Here is a 17,116-nt window from a genome sequence, read left to right as displayed (position 1 = left end):
ACTGCCCCTCCTGGGACATGGATGAAGGACTCTTTCCCTCCAGCTGTTTCTCCCCATCAGCCTCTGCTTTTCTGGGGCTTTACTCTATACTGACTCTCTCTGTTGGAGTTCCATTACTCTTCTAGGTCCTCTTGGACAGGATTCAAAGCAGTTCCAGGTCAACTCCAAGCATCTAGAGTACATCTGGGCCACAGGAAAAATCTCGTGGGTCCTTTGCACCGACAAACTCTGGATGCACAGGCTGATCCCACCCCAGCCCTCTGCTGGCTGTCACAGCCCATTTTAACTTGCTCAGGCATGAGTCAGACACTGGTCCATTGTGTTCCAAAAATAAAAATCAAGGTCTCCAAGTCGTTTCATTAATGTTCCCTGTCTAGAATGTGGGAAAGAGAGAAGCAAGCCAAACCCCTTCCATTTTCTCCAAGGAAAACACTTTATGAGGCTATTTTCTCCAAAGAAGACCTTATTACATCCTGTCTCTTCTCCCTTCTTATACCCACAATGTGAATGAGAGTCAAGTATTAGACCGTTCTTCAGTTTGGTGTTTGCAGGCTATCGCTTCTTAGAGCCTAGGTCAAATTTTCAATTTCACATCCTGAGAGATATTGCTTGGTACAGCTAGGATACAGGTTTGCCTGCATGTGACTGAGGTGAAATAGGTTAATAAGATGGATTTTTTGTTTCTCTTATTTAAAACTCCAAGCTGGCGTGTTGGCTCCATTCGTCAGGGAATTCAGAGTTTCAGCCTTCTTCATTCTTGTTAGTCTGACATTCCAAGGGTGCTTTCCTCATCCACATAATCCAGGATAGCAACTATGTCTTCACTTCAGCAAGGGGGAGGGGAACAAGGAAAGAGAAGGCATATCCTTCCTTTAGCATGAACCAGAAATTGCCCAGATCACTTCATTCACATCCCATTGGCCAGCATCCAGTCCACCCGGCTGCACCAGGGATTAGCAAATATGGTCTTTATTCTAGGCAGCCATGCAGGCCAGTTAAAAATTCTCTTACTGTGGAAAAATGGTAGAATGCATATTATGGTTCTACTAGCAGCCTCTGCCACCCATTCAACAAGTATTAACTGAGTATAAGTAATCAATTATGGGATGTGAACTAAACTTTTACTTTAGAAGATTTGAAACTACTCTTATTTAAATTTCTTCTTAATTTCACTAATATTATTTTTTAAATTTTCATTTTAAAGGGAATCCAAGGTCCTATTGGTCCACCTGGTCCACAAGGGCCCCCAGGACAAGGCTCACCTGATCCCAAGGTAACTTTCTAAATGAGAGAAGAGTTTAATCTATCTATATTCTGATTGTTGTTTTCTGGTCAGTGGCCAGTGCATTTGGAAGGCAGCAGAGGAAATGAACTTAAAAATGAGAGATCTCTATATAATGTAAAATGTACTAGCATTCCTAATGGTTTAGAACATGTTATATGTATTCTTTATGCTCTTAGAAGCTTTTACATTCATCCCTCAGTATCTGCTGGAAGGTTGATTTCAGCACTCCCACCCCCCTTCCCTATACCAAAAGCTGAGGATGCTCAAGTCCTTTATATATATGGTGTAGGATTTACATATAACCTACCCACATCCTCCTGTATTTTAAAAATCATCTCTAGATAACTGCTAATACCAAATACCATGTAAGTGCTATGTAAATATTTGCCAACATGCAGCAAATTCAGGTCTTTCTTTTGGATATTTTTGGAATATTTTTCCTTGAATATTTTCCATCCAAGATTGGTTGAATCTGCAGCCGAGTCCAAGCTCATACCACTTGCTGCACTACAGGCCAGTAAGTCAAGAGACACAGTGCTGGGGAGAGGAAAAGCAGCAAACCAAGAAGATAGCATACTAATGTCCTAAAGAACCATCTTAATTTGGGGTAGAATTCAAGTTTCTTTTATGCTAGGGAAGGGGGAAGCAGGAGGGAGTTAAGATCAAGAGAGAAGGACGACCACAGATATCTGGGCGCCAGCAAGGGTCCGAGGAGGGTTGTGAAAACATTTTGTTCTCGGTTAGTTGACTTCAGTTGACCTGAATCTGTTCCCGATGTTCCTATAAATCTTGATAAGACAATCGTTATTTTTGTTCATACTTCCTTATCTCCTCGTGGGAGGTAAGTTTTGAGTAAGGGACTGTTTGCACAAATCTTGACCTGAGTCCCTTTAGTGATTAACATGTCTACATGCAGGGCTGAACAGAGGCTTATGACTCAGAGGTTAAAGCAGCAGAACAGATAGGTACAATATGGAGTCAGAGATGCCAAGCTTCTGCCAAGAGGCAGGCGGTGGAGGGGGATCTTAGTTCCTGAAGAACAACTCAGGGATATTCATCAGATTGTTATGTCTGTCCCTTATGGAGGAACTAGTACTCTGTTTTATCACTGAACTATTGTCATTACTTTTTTTGTTTAACTCCTCTTCCTTTGTTTTTGTTACTTAGTTTGTTTGTTTTTTGCAGTATGCGGGCCTCTCACTGTTGTGGCCTCTCCCGTTGCGGAGCACAGGCTCCAGACACGCAGGCTCAGCAGCCATGGCTCATGGGCCCAGCCACTCTGCAGCATGTGGGATCTTCCCGGACCGGGGCACGAACCCATGTCCCCTGCATCGGCAGGCGGACTCTCAACCACTGCGCCACCAGGGAAGCCCTCTTCCTCTGTTTTTGCATTCCCCCGTTTCACTAATTAGTAACTGCCTGTGCCTGCTCCTTAGAACTCAGGGAAGGCCCAGGAAATTAAAGCCTTTTTCTACAAACAAGAAATGGGGGAAATGGAGGGGCTTTTGTACCTGGGAGGGCCTCACAGGGTCCTACTCGATTTCAATCCCCTTTTTCTTTCATACTAGTCAATTCTAAGGGGAAAAGGGCAGACAAGAAATGGAATAAAGTTTTGGATAGAGAGGTTAATCACAAACTCAACAGAGGAACTCAATTTTATGGGGACTCAGTTTCAAATCCACAGACACAGAACCGGTGGCTACCAAGGTGGCGGACTATATTTACACCATCTTAATTTACTGCTTTTATTACTTTTACTTGTGAGACCCTATTCTAGAAACTCAAGCAGTAATATCAGTAGAGGTTACCTGTGGGCTGGCTAGTTTTCATTCCTTACAATAGGTCCAAAACCAAAACGTTTAGTTAAAGATATGGAGTCAGGGGCTTCCCTGGTGGCGCAGTGGTTGAGAATCCGCCTGCCAATGCAGGGACACGGGTTCGAGCCCTGGCCTGGGAAGATCCCACATGCCGCAGAGCAACTAAGCCCATGCGCCACAACTACTGAGCCTGTGCTCTAGAGCCCACGCGCCACAACTACTGAAGCCCACACGCCTAGAGCCCGTGCTCCACAACAAGAAAAGCCACCAATGAGAAGCCCATGCACCGCAACGAAGAGTAGCCCCCGCTTGCCGCAACTAGAGAAAGCCTGCGCGCAGCAACAAAGAACCAATGAAGCCAAAATTAAATAAATTTATAAAAATAAAAATATAAAGATATGGAGTCAGAAATAACCTGGCAAATAAAAAATTTTCTATGAACTTGGAAGCAAATTACCTTCTAAATTAGAACTATTATTTATCCCTTGGGGAGAGACACTTATTTAACCAGCTGTCCTTAATGTTGCTTCAAAGAATCACTGATCATTGTTAAATAAATACTCCTCTGAAAGTACCTCCCTTTCAGTAGATTCCTTCGAGAGTCCCATGTGAGAAGTAGCTCAATAGAATACAGTTAAAGTCCTTGAGATTTCTGATTTGAGCCCAATGGTGAAAGCTCAGGTTGTTCTCTCTGGTTATGATACTGCTTTTGATCAGCAGTAACCTTGGCTTCTCACGTGTCAATTTTAGTTACTCTGGAATATAACTGCCTATCTTTTCCAAATATATATATATATGTATATATATATGCCTGAAATATATTTATATTTGAATAGATACAGAATAGATACATGCACATATACACATGTATGTGAGTAGAGCATATGAAACTCAGTTTTATCTTACTTTGCTGATATGTTTTGCTCTTAGGAGATCAAAGGTAGGTACATATTATTTTTATTTTGCTGCTATATTCAAATACTCTTCAAATACTCTTACCTCATTAGGGAGAAGTAGGCCAGATAGGACCTACAGATCCTAGAGGACCAGTGGGCCTTGGAGTGCAAGGTCCAAAGTGAGTTGTCTAAGCTGCTTGGAAGCATTTATGTAATATTATGTAAAGTTTCATTTATATCCAAATGCAATACATATCATGTATGTATCACCTGTTATTTCATCAGAAAAGAGGCTGATGCTTAACTCGTATTGTTTAAGAAAAACCAAAATCTTAGTTTATTTTAGTGATGACTGTTTACATTTTTATTTGTTTATTAGCATTAGAGGTCCTCTTTCGGCACAGAGTGATTCTTTAAGAACATTATTGCCTGCCATATTACAAAAGCATAGGAGAATTTCGGTAAAGTTTACTTCCCTCCTTTTGTTTTGTAGCTGGCTCCTTCTCATCCTTCAGATCTCAGCTCAAAAGTTACTTCCTCAAAATTCATTTCCTAAATATAAAGTATGCCCACCCCACTACTGTTACCCCAGACTGTTATTTAAAAGCACACTGTTCGTTTCCCTTGCTTTTTACCACTTACCTCAACTTGCATGTTTTTTGAATTACTTTTCATCTTACTACACCCTTTAGAAATGCACTGCCCAGTATGGCAGCCGCTAGCCACAAGTGGTTACTGAATACTTGACATGTGGCTGGTATAAACTGAGGTGTGCTGTAAATGTACTATACACTCTGGATTACAAAGCCTGGTACAAAAAAAAAAAAAAAGCAAACTATATGATTAATACATTTGTATGTTGATTACATACTGAAATGGCAAAATTTCGGTTGTATTAGAGTAAGTAAAGTATATTATTAGAATTGTACTTATCTGTTTCTTCTAATGTTGTAAATGTGGCTGTTAATAATATAATTACATATATGGCTTGCTTTATATTCTATTGGACAGTGGTACCCCACTTGGGCAGGGATTTTGTTTCCTTTTTTTCTTCTTTGTTACTGAATCCTCAGTTTGGGGGACAAAATAGGTACTCAATAAGTGCTGTTGAATAAATAAATGAATCCTTATTTCACCCTTCACAATTTCTATAACTCATTCTGCAGGCATATAGAATCTGGCAAGCCATGCTGAGCGTTAAAATCCATCATTGTTCTGCTGTCATTGACATGATTCTTATGAGAATTGGGTATTAGAAGAATATGTAAGACACAGGTCTAAAACAAATATACATTATATATATATATAAACATATAATTGCAAGAGACGCAAAATGTACTAATATAGTGATCATAGCTGCCATTTATGGAATGATTTTGATGTGTCACACAATGTGCTAAATATGCTAAGTACATATATGTGTGTATATACATATATATACTATATTTATGTCTATACATGTCTATAGTATGTATATATGTATATATACATATTACGTCATCTAATGCCACTTTCAGAGAGGCCATATAGAGTAACAAGGCTACTAGGCAGTTAGACTACCTAAGTTCAAATCCCAGTCTTGCACTAGATGGATATATAATCTTAAGCTTCTCTCATTTTCAAAAATGAAATACTTAAAATATACTCACTACTATAGAGAATAACAAAGAACGCCCATGTATTCCACAACCCAGCTTTATCAAATATCTAGAATTTTTTTAAGAAGAAGCATTACAGATATAGCTGAAGGCCTCTGCCTGTGCTCCCCAATCCTATTGTCCTCCCTTCCCTCCCCAGATGTAACCATTATCATGAATTTGGTGTTTATCATTCTTTTGAAGTTTTTTTATAATTTTCCCATATGTTTTTATGCATAAGCCATATATTGCTTTTTTTGTATTCTTGAACTTTACATAATATATCATTCTGCAATATATTTATACTCAGCCTTAGTTATTTGTGTTTTTATATGCCTTTCATTCATTCAGTTTAATTATTTTATGATACTATATTGTATGAGAATACCTCATTTAAAATTTATGCTTTCCTCTTGATGGACATTTAAATTGCTTTCCATTTTGTGCATTTGCCAACAATGCTGCCATAAACATTCTCTGGGTTTCCTCTTTTGTAAGGATACAAGTTTCTCTCATTAGCAGGATTGGAAGATCACAGAGTATGCAAGTTTTCAATTTTGATACTGTGAAAATCCTGCCCAAATAAACAATGGGTAAAATGTTTGGACCAGATTACCCTCCTTCCAGCAACAGGTGAAAATGCTCTTTTCTCTACATTCTTGCCAGTATGAAGCGTGTAAAAATACATCTCATTGGTTCAGTTTTTATTCCTTGATAACTAACTGAACAGTTTTTGTGTGCTTAATGGACCTCGGTTTTTCTCTTTTGTAAATTCCTGTAGATACTGATTTTTTTTGTTTTTGATGTTGGGTGTTCCTTTCTTATTAATTAATAGTTCTTTATATATCTGGATAATAGTCCTTTGTTATTTGGGTTGCAAATCTCTGAGGCCATGGCTTGTCTTTTTCACTTAGAGTACTTTTCAGCATATACAATAGAAGTTTTAGATTTTGATGTGTTTCTATCCCTTTATGGTTTGGGCTTTTGGAATATTATTTAAAAACATTTCTTGACTCCAAAGTCATAATATATTCTTACGTATTTTCTTCTGAAAAATTCCGTGTTTTACTTTTTAAAATTTAGGTCTTTAATACACTTGGAATTTATTTTTGTGGATAGGGCAATGTAGGGAGTCTATTTTTCCCCATATGGATAACCAAATATCCCAGCATCAGTTATTAAGTAGCCCATCTTTGCCACACTGATTTGTAATACCTCCTATGTCATATATCAAGTTTCTATATTTGTGAGGATCAGTGCCTGAGTTCTCTATTCTGCTCCATTTGACTATTTATATCTCTCAGTGCTATTACCTCTCTGTCTTGATTATGATAGATTTATAATGTTTTATCATCCACAGAGAAAATACTCTCATCTCCTTCCCTGGTTATTCTTAATTCTAACATATACATTTTAGAATTGGCTTGTCAAATTTGACAAATATCCTGTTGGAGTTTTTGAAATTGCATTGAATCTTTGGATTAAATATTGAGTCTTTCAAACCACAGAGTAAACCTCTCTACTTTTTTTAGGAAAATATTTGTCATTTTATCCATAAAGATCTTCTACTTTTTTAGTTAAAAAGGTATCTTGGAGAAATTTTGGCAATTGTAAATTGTTTTTTTTCTGTACCTTCCAATTAACTATAACAGGTGTATAGGAAAAGTATTGTTTTGTTATTGTCTTGTTTTGTTTTGGTATATTGATTTTTGTACACAGCCAGCTGATAAAATCTCTTATTTCTAATTGTTTGTAAAGGTTCTTGCTTTTCTACTCCCTGTGTACATAAGCATACTGTCTGAAAATAAAAACAGTTTTGCCTCTTCCTTTTTAGTTCTTTTTCTTATTCACTTTTTATCATTTTACACTGCTAGGGTCTCCAGTGCAACGTTTAAAGGAAGTGACTTCAGAGGAAATGCTCCTAAAATTTCACTTTTAAGTGTGACATTTGCTGTAGGTTGTTTTTTTTAAAAAAAAAATTCATTTATTTACTTATGGCCACATTGGGTCTTCGTTGCTGCGCGCGGGCTTTCTCTAGTTGCCGTGAGTGGGGGCTACTCTTCATTACCGTGCGCAGGCTTCTCACTGCAGTGGCTTCTCTTGTTGTGGAGCATGGGCTCTAGGTGAGTGGGCTTCAGTAGTTGTGGTGCGTGGGCTCAGTAGTTGCGGCTCGCGGGCTCTAGCGCGCAGGCTCAGTAGTTGTGGTGCACGGGCTTAGTTGCTCCACGGCATGTGGGATCTTCCCGGACCAGGGCTTGAGCCTGTGTCCCCTGCATTGGCAGGTGGATTCTTAACTACCAGGGAAGTCCCTGAAATCTATGTTTAACATTTATGAATAGTTTGTTATTATTTATTGCTAAATAGAATTCCATTGTATGGATATACCACAATTTGTTCATCTATTCATCTGTTAATGGAAATTTTGGTTTTCTCCAGCTTTTGAATATTACAGATAAAGCTCTTATGAACATTTATGTACACATCTTTGTATAGACATATGTTTTATATTTTTCTTGAGTAAATACCTTGGAGTGAAATGGCTGGGTCATACGATAAATATTTAGCTTTTCAAGAAACTGCCAAATTGGTTTCCAAAAGAGTCTGCATTCTGTCTACATTTTCACTGAATATGGAATTCTAGATTAATGGCTTTCTTTCTTTTTTTTTCCAGTACTTTCATGACGTTGGTCCACTGTCTTCTCACACTATTTCTGATGAGAAATCTGTTGTGATCTATACATTTGTTTCATTACATAATGTCTTTTCTCTGGCTACTTCTGAGATTTTTCTATCACTGGTTTTGATTATAATGCACCTTAATTCAGTTTTCTTCATATCTCTTGTGTTTGGGTTTCATTGATCTTCTTGGATCTATGAGTTACTGATTTCATAAAATTTTGAAAATATTAGGTTAGCATATCTTGAAATATTTCCCACCCTCAGCCTTCACCCAGGAAATTCCCACTTAAATTTAAATGCTTGGAGTTTTCTCACAGTTCACAGATGCTCTGCTCATTCTTATTCAGTCTCTTTTCTCTGTGTGTTTCATTTACTATTGCTATATCTTTCAGATTGCTTATCTTTTCTTCTGTGATGTCTAATCTGCTTTTAATTCTATCCAGTGTATTTTTATCTCATACTTTGCAATTTTCAACTCTAGCAGTTCAATTTATGTCTTTCTATACCCTTCATATCTCTGTTAACAAGTTTTAACTTTCCTTTAGTTTCCTGAACATACGGAATGCAGTACAGTAACTGTTTTAATGTTCTTATATATGAATTCTATCACCTGTGTCATTTTCTGTGTCAAGTTTTTGCAGCTTTCTTTAATCCCTGATCATTTTTGATTAGCTACCAAACATTGTGAATTTTACCTTTTTAGGTGTTAGATATTTCTGTATTCGTATAAATATTTTTGTGCTTTGTTCTTAGATGCTTCTATACTACTTGAAAACAGTTTGAGCATTCTGGTCTTGCTGTTAAGCTTTATTAGGTGGGACAAAAGCAGCATTTAGTCTGGGGTTAATTTTTCCCCACTACTGAGGCATGACCCTTTTTAGAACTCTAATCTATGCCCTCAGCACTGAGAAGTTTTCTTTCTTGCCACTGGGAGCAGGCACTGTATCTCTCCTGCTGTCAGTTCTCTCTGATCCTTTAAACTGGTTGTTTTCTTGGCCTTGGGTAGTTTCTTCACTCTGTGCTGAACAGTATTCAGCTAAATACTCAAGGTGGATGCACAGCAGATCTTCATAGTTCTCACCATGGCATCCTTCCTCTCTGGTAATCTATTGTGTGAATTTTTGATACCTTGGCTTACCCAGACTCCTACCTTTGTCTCCTTAAATTAGAAAGACTTCTGATGTTTCCCTGGGTTCTCTCTCCCTGCACCATGGCCTGGGAACTTTACCCAAACAGTAAACTTGGGAAATTGTAATTTTCACCTATTTTGTTTCCCCTCTCTCAGGAATTATTATCCTTCATTACTTAGTGTCTAATGTCTTGAAAGTCATTGTTTCATATATTTTGTCTGCTTTTTTAGTTGCATCAGATGGGAAATTAAATCTAGTCCCTCCTGCCCCATTTTGACGAGAACCTTAAGTTGCATTCTTTTTCTTAGGGAGACTGGTCTGTGATTTTTGTTTTCTTATCTTGTTGTATGACTTTTTAAATCAAAGTTTTATTAGCCTCATAAAATAAATTGGGTAGACTTCCCTCTTTTTCTATTTTCAGAACTATTTGTATAAGAGAGGGAATATCTCTTCTTCAGATGTTTAAAAATTTGGTAAGGTTTGACTGTAAAACTAAGTCTGTGATCTGGGAGGGAGAGGAAGTTCCAGACTTGCAATTACTGATTCAATTTATTTAATGGTTGGTTTATTTAGTTTGTTCATTCCTTCTTATGTCATTTATGTAATTTATATTTTTCTTGAATATTATCCATTTATAATGCTTCTAATATATTTGAAATTGTCACAGAAATTTTCTGTGATCAAAAAAAATGTTATTATGTATATAATTATATTCACCTTTCATTCCTAATACTGTTTTTTATGACTTTTCTTTTTTAATATTAATCATTACTGTTAGAAGTTTATTTTCTTAGTATTTTTAAGTATTACCTTTTAATTTTGTTACTCTTCTTGCTTTTTGCTTGCAAGTTTATTATTTTCTGCTGTCATCTTTATTATATCCTTCTATTTATTTTTAGGTTCACTTCACTAGTTTTTATAATTTAGCTGAAATGACTTTCAATTATTTTCAATATATTTTGCTCTTAATAAATGCAGTAAGGACACTTGTATACTGTTTTAAAGTAGCATGTGTTTTCTCTGAACATTTTAAAGGACTTGTTCTTAACCACAAATTAACTGGAAAGTGAGTAGAATTATTGAATATTAGACTTGGAAGCAACGTTTGGGTCCCAATGTTTTTATTTCATTTTTATATTAGTTTTTTTTCAGGATTGCTGTCACAAATTACCACAAACTGTGGCTTAACATAATAGAAATTTATTGTCTCACAGTTCTGGAGGCTAGAAGTAAAAAATCAAGGTGTCTGCAGGGCCATACTTCCTCCAAAACCTACAGGGAATCTTTCCTTGCCTCTCGGCCTCTGGTGGTGGCCAATCCTTGGAATTCCTTGGCCTGCAGCTGTATCACTCTAATCTTGGCTTCTGTTTTCACGTGGGGTTCTCCATATGTGCCTGTCTTCACATTATGTTTTCCTCTTATAAGGACACCACGCACATTGGATTAGGATCCACCCTAGTTACCTCATCTTAACTTGATTACATCTTAACTTGATTACAAAATAAGGTCCATTCACAGGTGCCAAGGGTTAAGACTTTAACATATCTTTTGGGGGAGGGGGCTGGTCACAATTTAACCCATAACAAACAACATAACCCAAAACTGAGACCCAGAGAGGTTAAGGAACTTGCCCAAGGCCAAATAGTTTAATGACTATTAATTACTATTCAGATTTCCCTGCTCATAGGCTTTTCTCAGGTATTACAAGATGTGACCAATTTCGAGTACCTCAAAGGGGAGTTCCATGATAAATATGAACTTCTGGGAAATAAAAATCTTTACTCATGCACGGGCTCCCAGGACAGCCAGGAGTACCGGGAGAAAAAGGAGCTACAGGGAAGAAGGTAACATTGCTTTTCATATTATTGGTGTAAAACTATTGAACCACACTGTATCTTGGCCCTGCAGAAGCTCAAATTAAACCATTCAAGACAAACTTAGTCTTTTCAAGAAAAAAAAAATCCCACAACTCTTAATTTCCTTTTTCTCTTAGTTCAGATAAAAGAGCGCCAATTCAAAGCCTGAGTAGTATCTCACACCCTCTGCCTTCTCTCTGGTATTTTGGCCATGGTATCCTCCAGTGACCTAGTCCCTTTGGGATTCCTAGAAAGCACTTTTATTTAAACTTACAGAAAAACACTTTTTTTTTTTTCCCTCCGAAAGGAGTCTGTAAATGCATTCAGGAAGTAAGGCTACTATAAAGATTTCCTGAAGTATTTTGAGTTGACATTTGAAATACTCATTTTTCAATATAAGTAGTGGAAAACAGCAGATGGAAAGGCTGAAGGTCTTTCTTGTTTTTTAAAAAAACAAACTACCAAATCTGAATGAAGAGCCAAAAGAAAGTGAGCTTATTGCTTTGGCAATTGGCTGGGAAATTGGACTTTTTCATGGTATTTCAGCTGCCCTGAGCTAAACTGGAGCTTGATATGAATTTATTCAAGTTGGTAAACTTCCAACTTAATTTTGAGACTAGAGTGAAGGTCTGGTCTGTACTGGAGGATTTCAGCAGAGACTACTGGCTGTAAGAAGAGACAAGGTGGGTGTGTACATACTGTCTATGGAGGGTCAGCTAAGACATCAGTGCCATTTCCTCTAGGGAGAAGCGGGGCTTCCAGAAGCAAGAGGCCCTGAAGCACCACCTGGAAAAGGACAACCTGTTTTCAAGGTATGGAATTGACAGTGGTAGGGGAAGGGAAGCAGACTGCCTGAGTTCTGGTCCTGATACTAAGGAGCCATCTTAGGAGAAATTTGATGTTATTCTTGCTATGTCAAAGGTGTTTACTTCTGGCTTAAAATTATGGATACCAGCTTTTGAACTTTTGTAAGACAGCAAGTATGTATTATTCATTTTCATTTTCCTACCATCTGTCATTAAGTCCCAGCTTAGAGGAAGAGTTCAACACATTTTCTTAATAAACAGCCAAATTGACATTTAAAAAACACATAGTAAGGGAAAAGAAGACTTGAGATACATCAGTGAGACGTCAAAGTCCATACATTTTTTTTCAAATATGTATATAATCTCACAGAGTAATAAGAAATATAACCTTATTAAGTGGTACTTTCACAACATGGAATATATTTATTTTATACATTGTAGAAGTGCTAGTTGAATAACATCTTTATATGTCAAGATAAGAATATCCAAATTCATCAATAAGACCATTAGTGACATTATCTATAGCCTCTAAGGTGTCAGATGTTCCTGCATTTCTTATGTGCGGTCATCAATGACCATATAAAGATTCTGAAGAATTACATATGAGTAAAGTAAAAATAAAATCCATATACTTATTAGTGTTCTGTTTATAATTCCATTAAAATAGTGATTGATAGCTTAGATGTCTATGCCTTGAGAAAATATTGGCTAAAATTGAGTTGTTAACCTTAAATGTGAAAAACTGAAATATATTTGTAGAATTTCAAACATTTTAAATAATTGACTAACCAGACTCTGAGATCTATTTTTGGTGGGGTGGGAAGCAGGGAGTAAAAACATGAACAGAGAATCCCTTTTCAACATGATGCAAAAAATACTTTTAGAAATGATTGTCTATTAACATTCATGAGAACTAACATTTTCTTGAATATACTTCTGGAAAACAGACCCTTGGAGTTATAACTGAAGCTGTGGGAATGAATGATAGCTCTGAGAAAGAGAGCTAAGGTTTGAATCCCACATTTTACAGTGGCTGGAGCAAGAATATTCACAACAGCATGAAGATAGGCAGAATGCACAGTAGTACCATGTTAGAGAAACCAAGGAGAAAGGCTTTCAAGAGGAAAGCAATGGGTGGTGTCAAATAGACCAGCAGAGCAAGAATATGCACTGTCTGGATTTGTGGCTTTAAGGTGATTCGGGGCTTACGGAAGGCTATTGGAGAAGAGTGGTAGGAATATGTTACATATCCAAGGTATGTTATGGTTCAGTGTTGGCACTTTGTAATAACAGTTGGATTCTTACTGTTGGCTTCTGGGATGATTTAGGTCAGTAAGTTCAATTTGGTAGTTAATCAGAGAAAATAAATAGTTGCGGGTAGATTTCATTTCTGTTGGCATTAATAATGAAACAATAAGTTATATTCAATATTTGGACATTCAACAGGTTTTTTTTAAATTACCTGTGTCACCACTCTCGATTAGTATGCATATTAGGGAGTTCTTTGCACGCCTGTGGATTCTACAGGTCACTTTTTCTTCTTAGTGAAGTGTCTGCATTGCCGATGACCTTGGTATAGTCCAGTGGTTCTCAAGGTGCAGTCCCTGGAACAGCAGCACCTTATGCTGCTGTCAGAAATGTAAATTATTGGACCCCAATCCAGACCTATTAAATCAGAAACTCTGGATGTGGGCCCAGCAATCTGCAGGTGATTCTGATGCATGCTTAGGTTTGAAAACTGGAAAACTGTGGTATAGTCATTTATGTCATATATATTGAACGGCCTCGGCTACAAACCCCGAGTTCTTTTGCTGAGCTAGGCACAAACTTAGGTATGGTGCCTTGCAGTTGAACCCTAGTGTAAGGATAGTTCTAGAATTCTCTGAGGCTTCTGGCTGAAGGTAATACAATTCTTTGGGGGTAGCATTTGTGTACACAACCCTGCTGGGGAACACTAGGCAATTTCTAGCTCTGCACCAGGTTAATGCTCACTCATCTTTCTACCAGTTGAATTATTGGCCTCCTTTGGGAGAAAGAACTAGACTCTCCACTGAGGAAGAAACAAGGCTGGATTTTTAAAATGTCTTATTTTATGTTTTAAAACTGAAATAGGACAGAAGCTGAAAAACAGCATGACAAATCATTTCTTTTCTGAAACTGACTGTCTGAAAATCATCTGTTAATAGACCAAGGGGGCAAAAAAACTGTAAAGTCAAATCGAAGGCCCCAAAGGAAGACACTGAACATAGAGTTTAGAAAATACTAAATCATACTGAATAAATGAAGACCGAACAATTCTGAAGTCATCCAATCTGCTCAGGAACATCGACAAACCCTGTGCAGCTGAGCTGGGCTTGGGGAACATCACTTTAAAGTAGGTATTCATTGAGAATCTGGCCATGATATAACATTAAGGAGGGTGTGTTCATAGAACAACTATATTTTTATTATAATTTGTGTCAGGGTGATGGAGGAAAGAAAGGGAGCAAAGGAAATCAAGGACAGAGGGGATTTCCAGGGCCCGAAGGACCGAAGGTATGTTTCTTATATTCTCATTTATGCTTTGGGGAGATTGTAATTGTGCCTGGTTTTAATGGAATATTAGATTTCCACTGTTTTCCTCTCAACAAATACAAAACAAAAGCCCCCAAATGAAAAAGGCTTTAGAAACCACACTATTTCAGACCATAATAGAATGGAATAAAGAGATTGCATAAAACATGTGATCTTCATTGAAATATTTATTCTGCTAGGAGAGAATCTGTGTGTCAGTCCTCTCTAGTAACAGCAAAATATTCAGTAGTTGGGATAAAGTTAGGACCATAGAAGGTATCAATTCTCTATCATCTTGTTTTGCGGAATAAGAACAAAAAAGTCCCAGACTGAGGGCTTCCCTGGTGGCGCAGTGGTTGATAGTCCGCCTGCCGATGCAGGAGACACAGGTTCGTGCCCCGGTCCGGGAAGATCCCACATGCTGCGTAGCAGCTGGGCCCGTGAGCCATGGCCGCTGGGCCTGCACGTCAGGAGCCTGTGCTCCATAACGGGAGAGGCCACAGCAGCGAGAGGCCCACGTACTGCAAAACAAACAAAGCCCCAGACTGAGTGGCAATGCAGTAAAGGATGAAGAGCAGTGCTTCAGAAGGCAGGAGAGTGGGGTTCTCATCCTGCCCCAGCCCGGAACTTTTGGGGGCCAGTCAACTTCAATCGTAGAAGGAAAAGAGTAATAGTGTCTATTTCACAGGGTTGCTGTGAAGACCTAAAAGAGTGAATAAAGAACTCAGCATGGTTCCTGGCACATTGTAAGTGTTCAATACATGGAGTTATTCAGACAGGAAAAAATCAATATGTGAAATGGAAAGTAGGGCATATATGTCCTGATAAACTGCCCGAGACAGGGTGCTGAGGAAGAAGGAAACTGTGAAGCAAGAAATTAGATACGTGTCCTGACTAAGCAGGAGAGAATATTGAGGTCATCTGGATGTGTTCAGGGGTCTAGGAGATGCTAATTGTAAGAAAGAAACAGGGAGTCTGTTCAACGACCAGACTATTAAAGAACAACTAAAAAAAAATGGGTACCAGCAAGATAAGAGCAGGTACAAAAAAAAAGCCATCCCCTAAAGACCAGTAATTCTTAAACTTCCGTGTCATCAGTATTGCCTGGGAGCTTGTTACAAACCCCTATTTCTTGTTGCCATGCCTAGCGATCTGGATTTAGTATGTGGGTGGGTCCCAAGAATCTGCATTTCCTAAATAAGTGTCTTCTGCCGCAGGTAGTTCAAGGAACACATGATGAGAAAAGCCATTATATAGGAAATGTGTTGGATTAGTATTAACAACAGTGATTACTCTATGTCTTAGTTACGCTGACTCAACGTGAATATTTTTCTGTATTTTGAAGGAAAGTTTTTTCTGATAAAGGATTGCCATATTTCAAAACATACACCTAAATAAGGGTCTTTAAAAGAATTGCATACTTTCTATGTATACATTTTTGTATTTAAAAGTAATTGGCTTCTCTTAAAAAGAGAAGAAGAGATTAAATCTAGAAGCATAATTTTACTTCATCTGGTTTCAGTGAATATTTTAACAGGTTAATGTTTTATCCCTTTGCCATGGGATTGAATAGGGTGGTTATCTGTTGCCAGAACCCTGGCCATGTCCTGTGCCATTGCCATACAGGTTTGGAATTAAGGACTGGCACATACAGACCTCGGCATCACTTGGCCCCAGCGGCCAGTGTGCTCAGCCTGTTGGTCGTATAATGGAATCAGCACAGTGGGAGGCCTCAGCTGTGAAGATGGAGGTGGCTCAGGGCAGGAGTCATCACCAGTGCGTCTGATTGATAGAGTCCCTCCTGGAGGAAGCAGGAGGACCAAATAGTCAATTCTGTAAGGCAGGAGGAGGCCAATTTTTTGGTAAAGGTACAGTGAGCAAATATTTTAGGCTTTTTGGGCCAAGAAGCAAAATTGAGGATATTACGTGGGCACCTATTTAACAATCATTCAAAAATGTGAAAACCATTTTTAAATGATTGTTATATAGGTGCTGTACAGTAGAAATTAACGCAACATTATAAATCAAACATCCTTCAATAAAATAAGTTAAAAAACTAAAGACAATTGCTTTGCACAGTGTTGTAAAGTGCAGTAGTGGTACTTATATCAGAATCACCAGAGGTGCCTCATAAATGTTCATATTCCTGGGCCCAACCCCTAGACCTATTGAAATAAAATCTCCAGGGCTGAAATCCTGGACCCTATATTTTACCAGATTTCTCTAATGATTTCTCTGTTCCCTAAAATTAGAAAAGCACTGATCTAGAACCAGGTAGGACAGAGACATTGCTTGTTGTTCCAGACTGAGTCTTTATTGAGACTCATACTGAGACAGAAAAAAAAAAAGAGAGAAATGTTTTAATTTTCCTGTTCAAAATTTCATTTTTTTAAACCATAAACTCTCTACTTTTAATTACGGACGTGAGATACCACACAATGGAAGACTGATATACTG

General features: G+C 37.9%; 1 protein-coding gene across 1 annotated transcript in view; it reads left to right on the top strand.

Moving 5' to 3' along the window:
- COL28A1 (collagen type XXVIII alpha 1 chain) overlaps window positions 1-17,116 on the top strand; it is a 159,246-nt gene that overhangs the window by 59,152 nt on the left and 82,978 nt on the right. The window contains 5 exon segments of the mRNA XM_060305008.1: window positions 1,205-1,273; window positions 4,110-4,177; window positions 11,180-11,288; window positions 12,044-12,112; window positions 14,570-14,641. Of these exon segments, the coding sequence (XP_060160991.1) occupies window positions 1,205-1,273; window positions 4,110-4,177; window positions 11,180-11,288; window positions 12,044-12,112; window positions 14,570-14,641 (387 nt within the window).

Source organism: Globicephala melas, chromosome 9 (genome assembly GCF_963455315.2).
Source record: "Globicephala melas chromosome 9, mGloMel1.2, whole genome shotgun sequence".
NCBI lineage: Eukaryota > Metazoa > Chordata > Mammalia > Artiodactyla > Delphinidae > Globicephala > Globicephala melas.
Note: the sequence above shows the minus strand (reverse complement) of the source record. Positions and strands in the feature narration are given on the sequence as shown.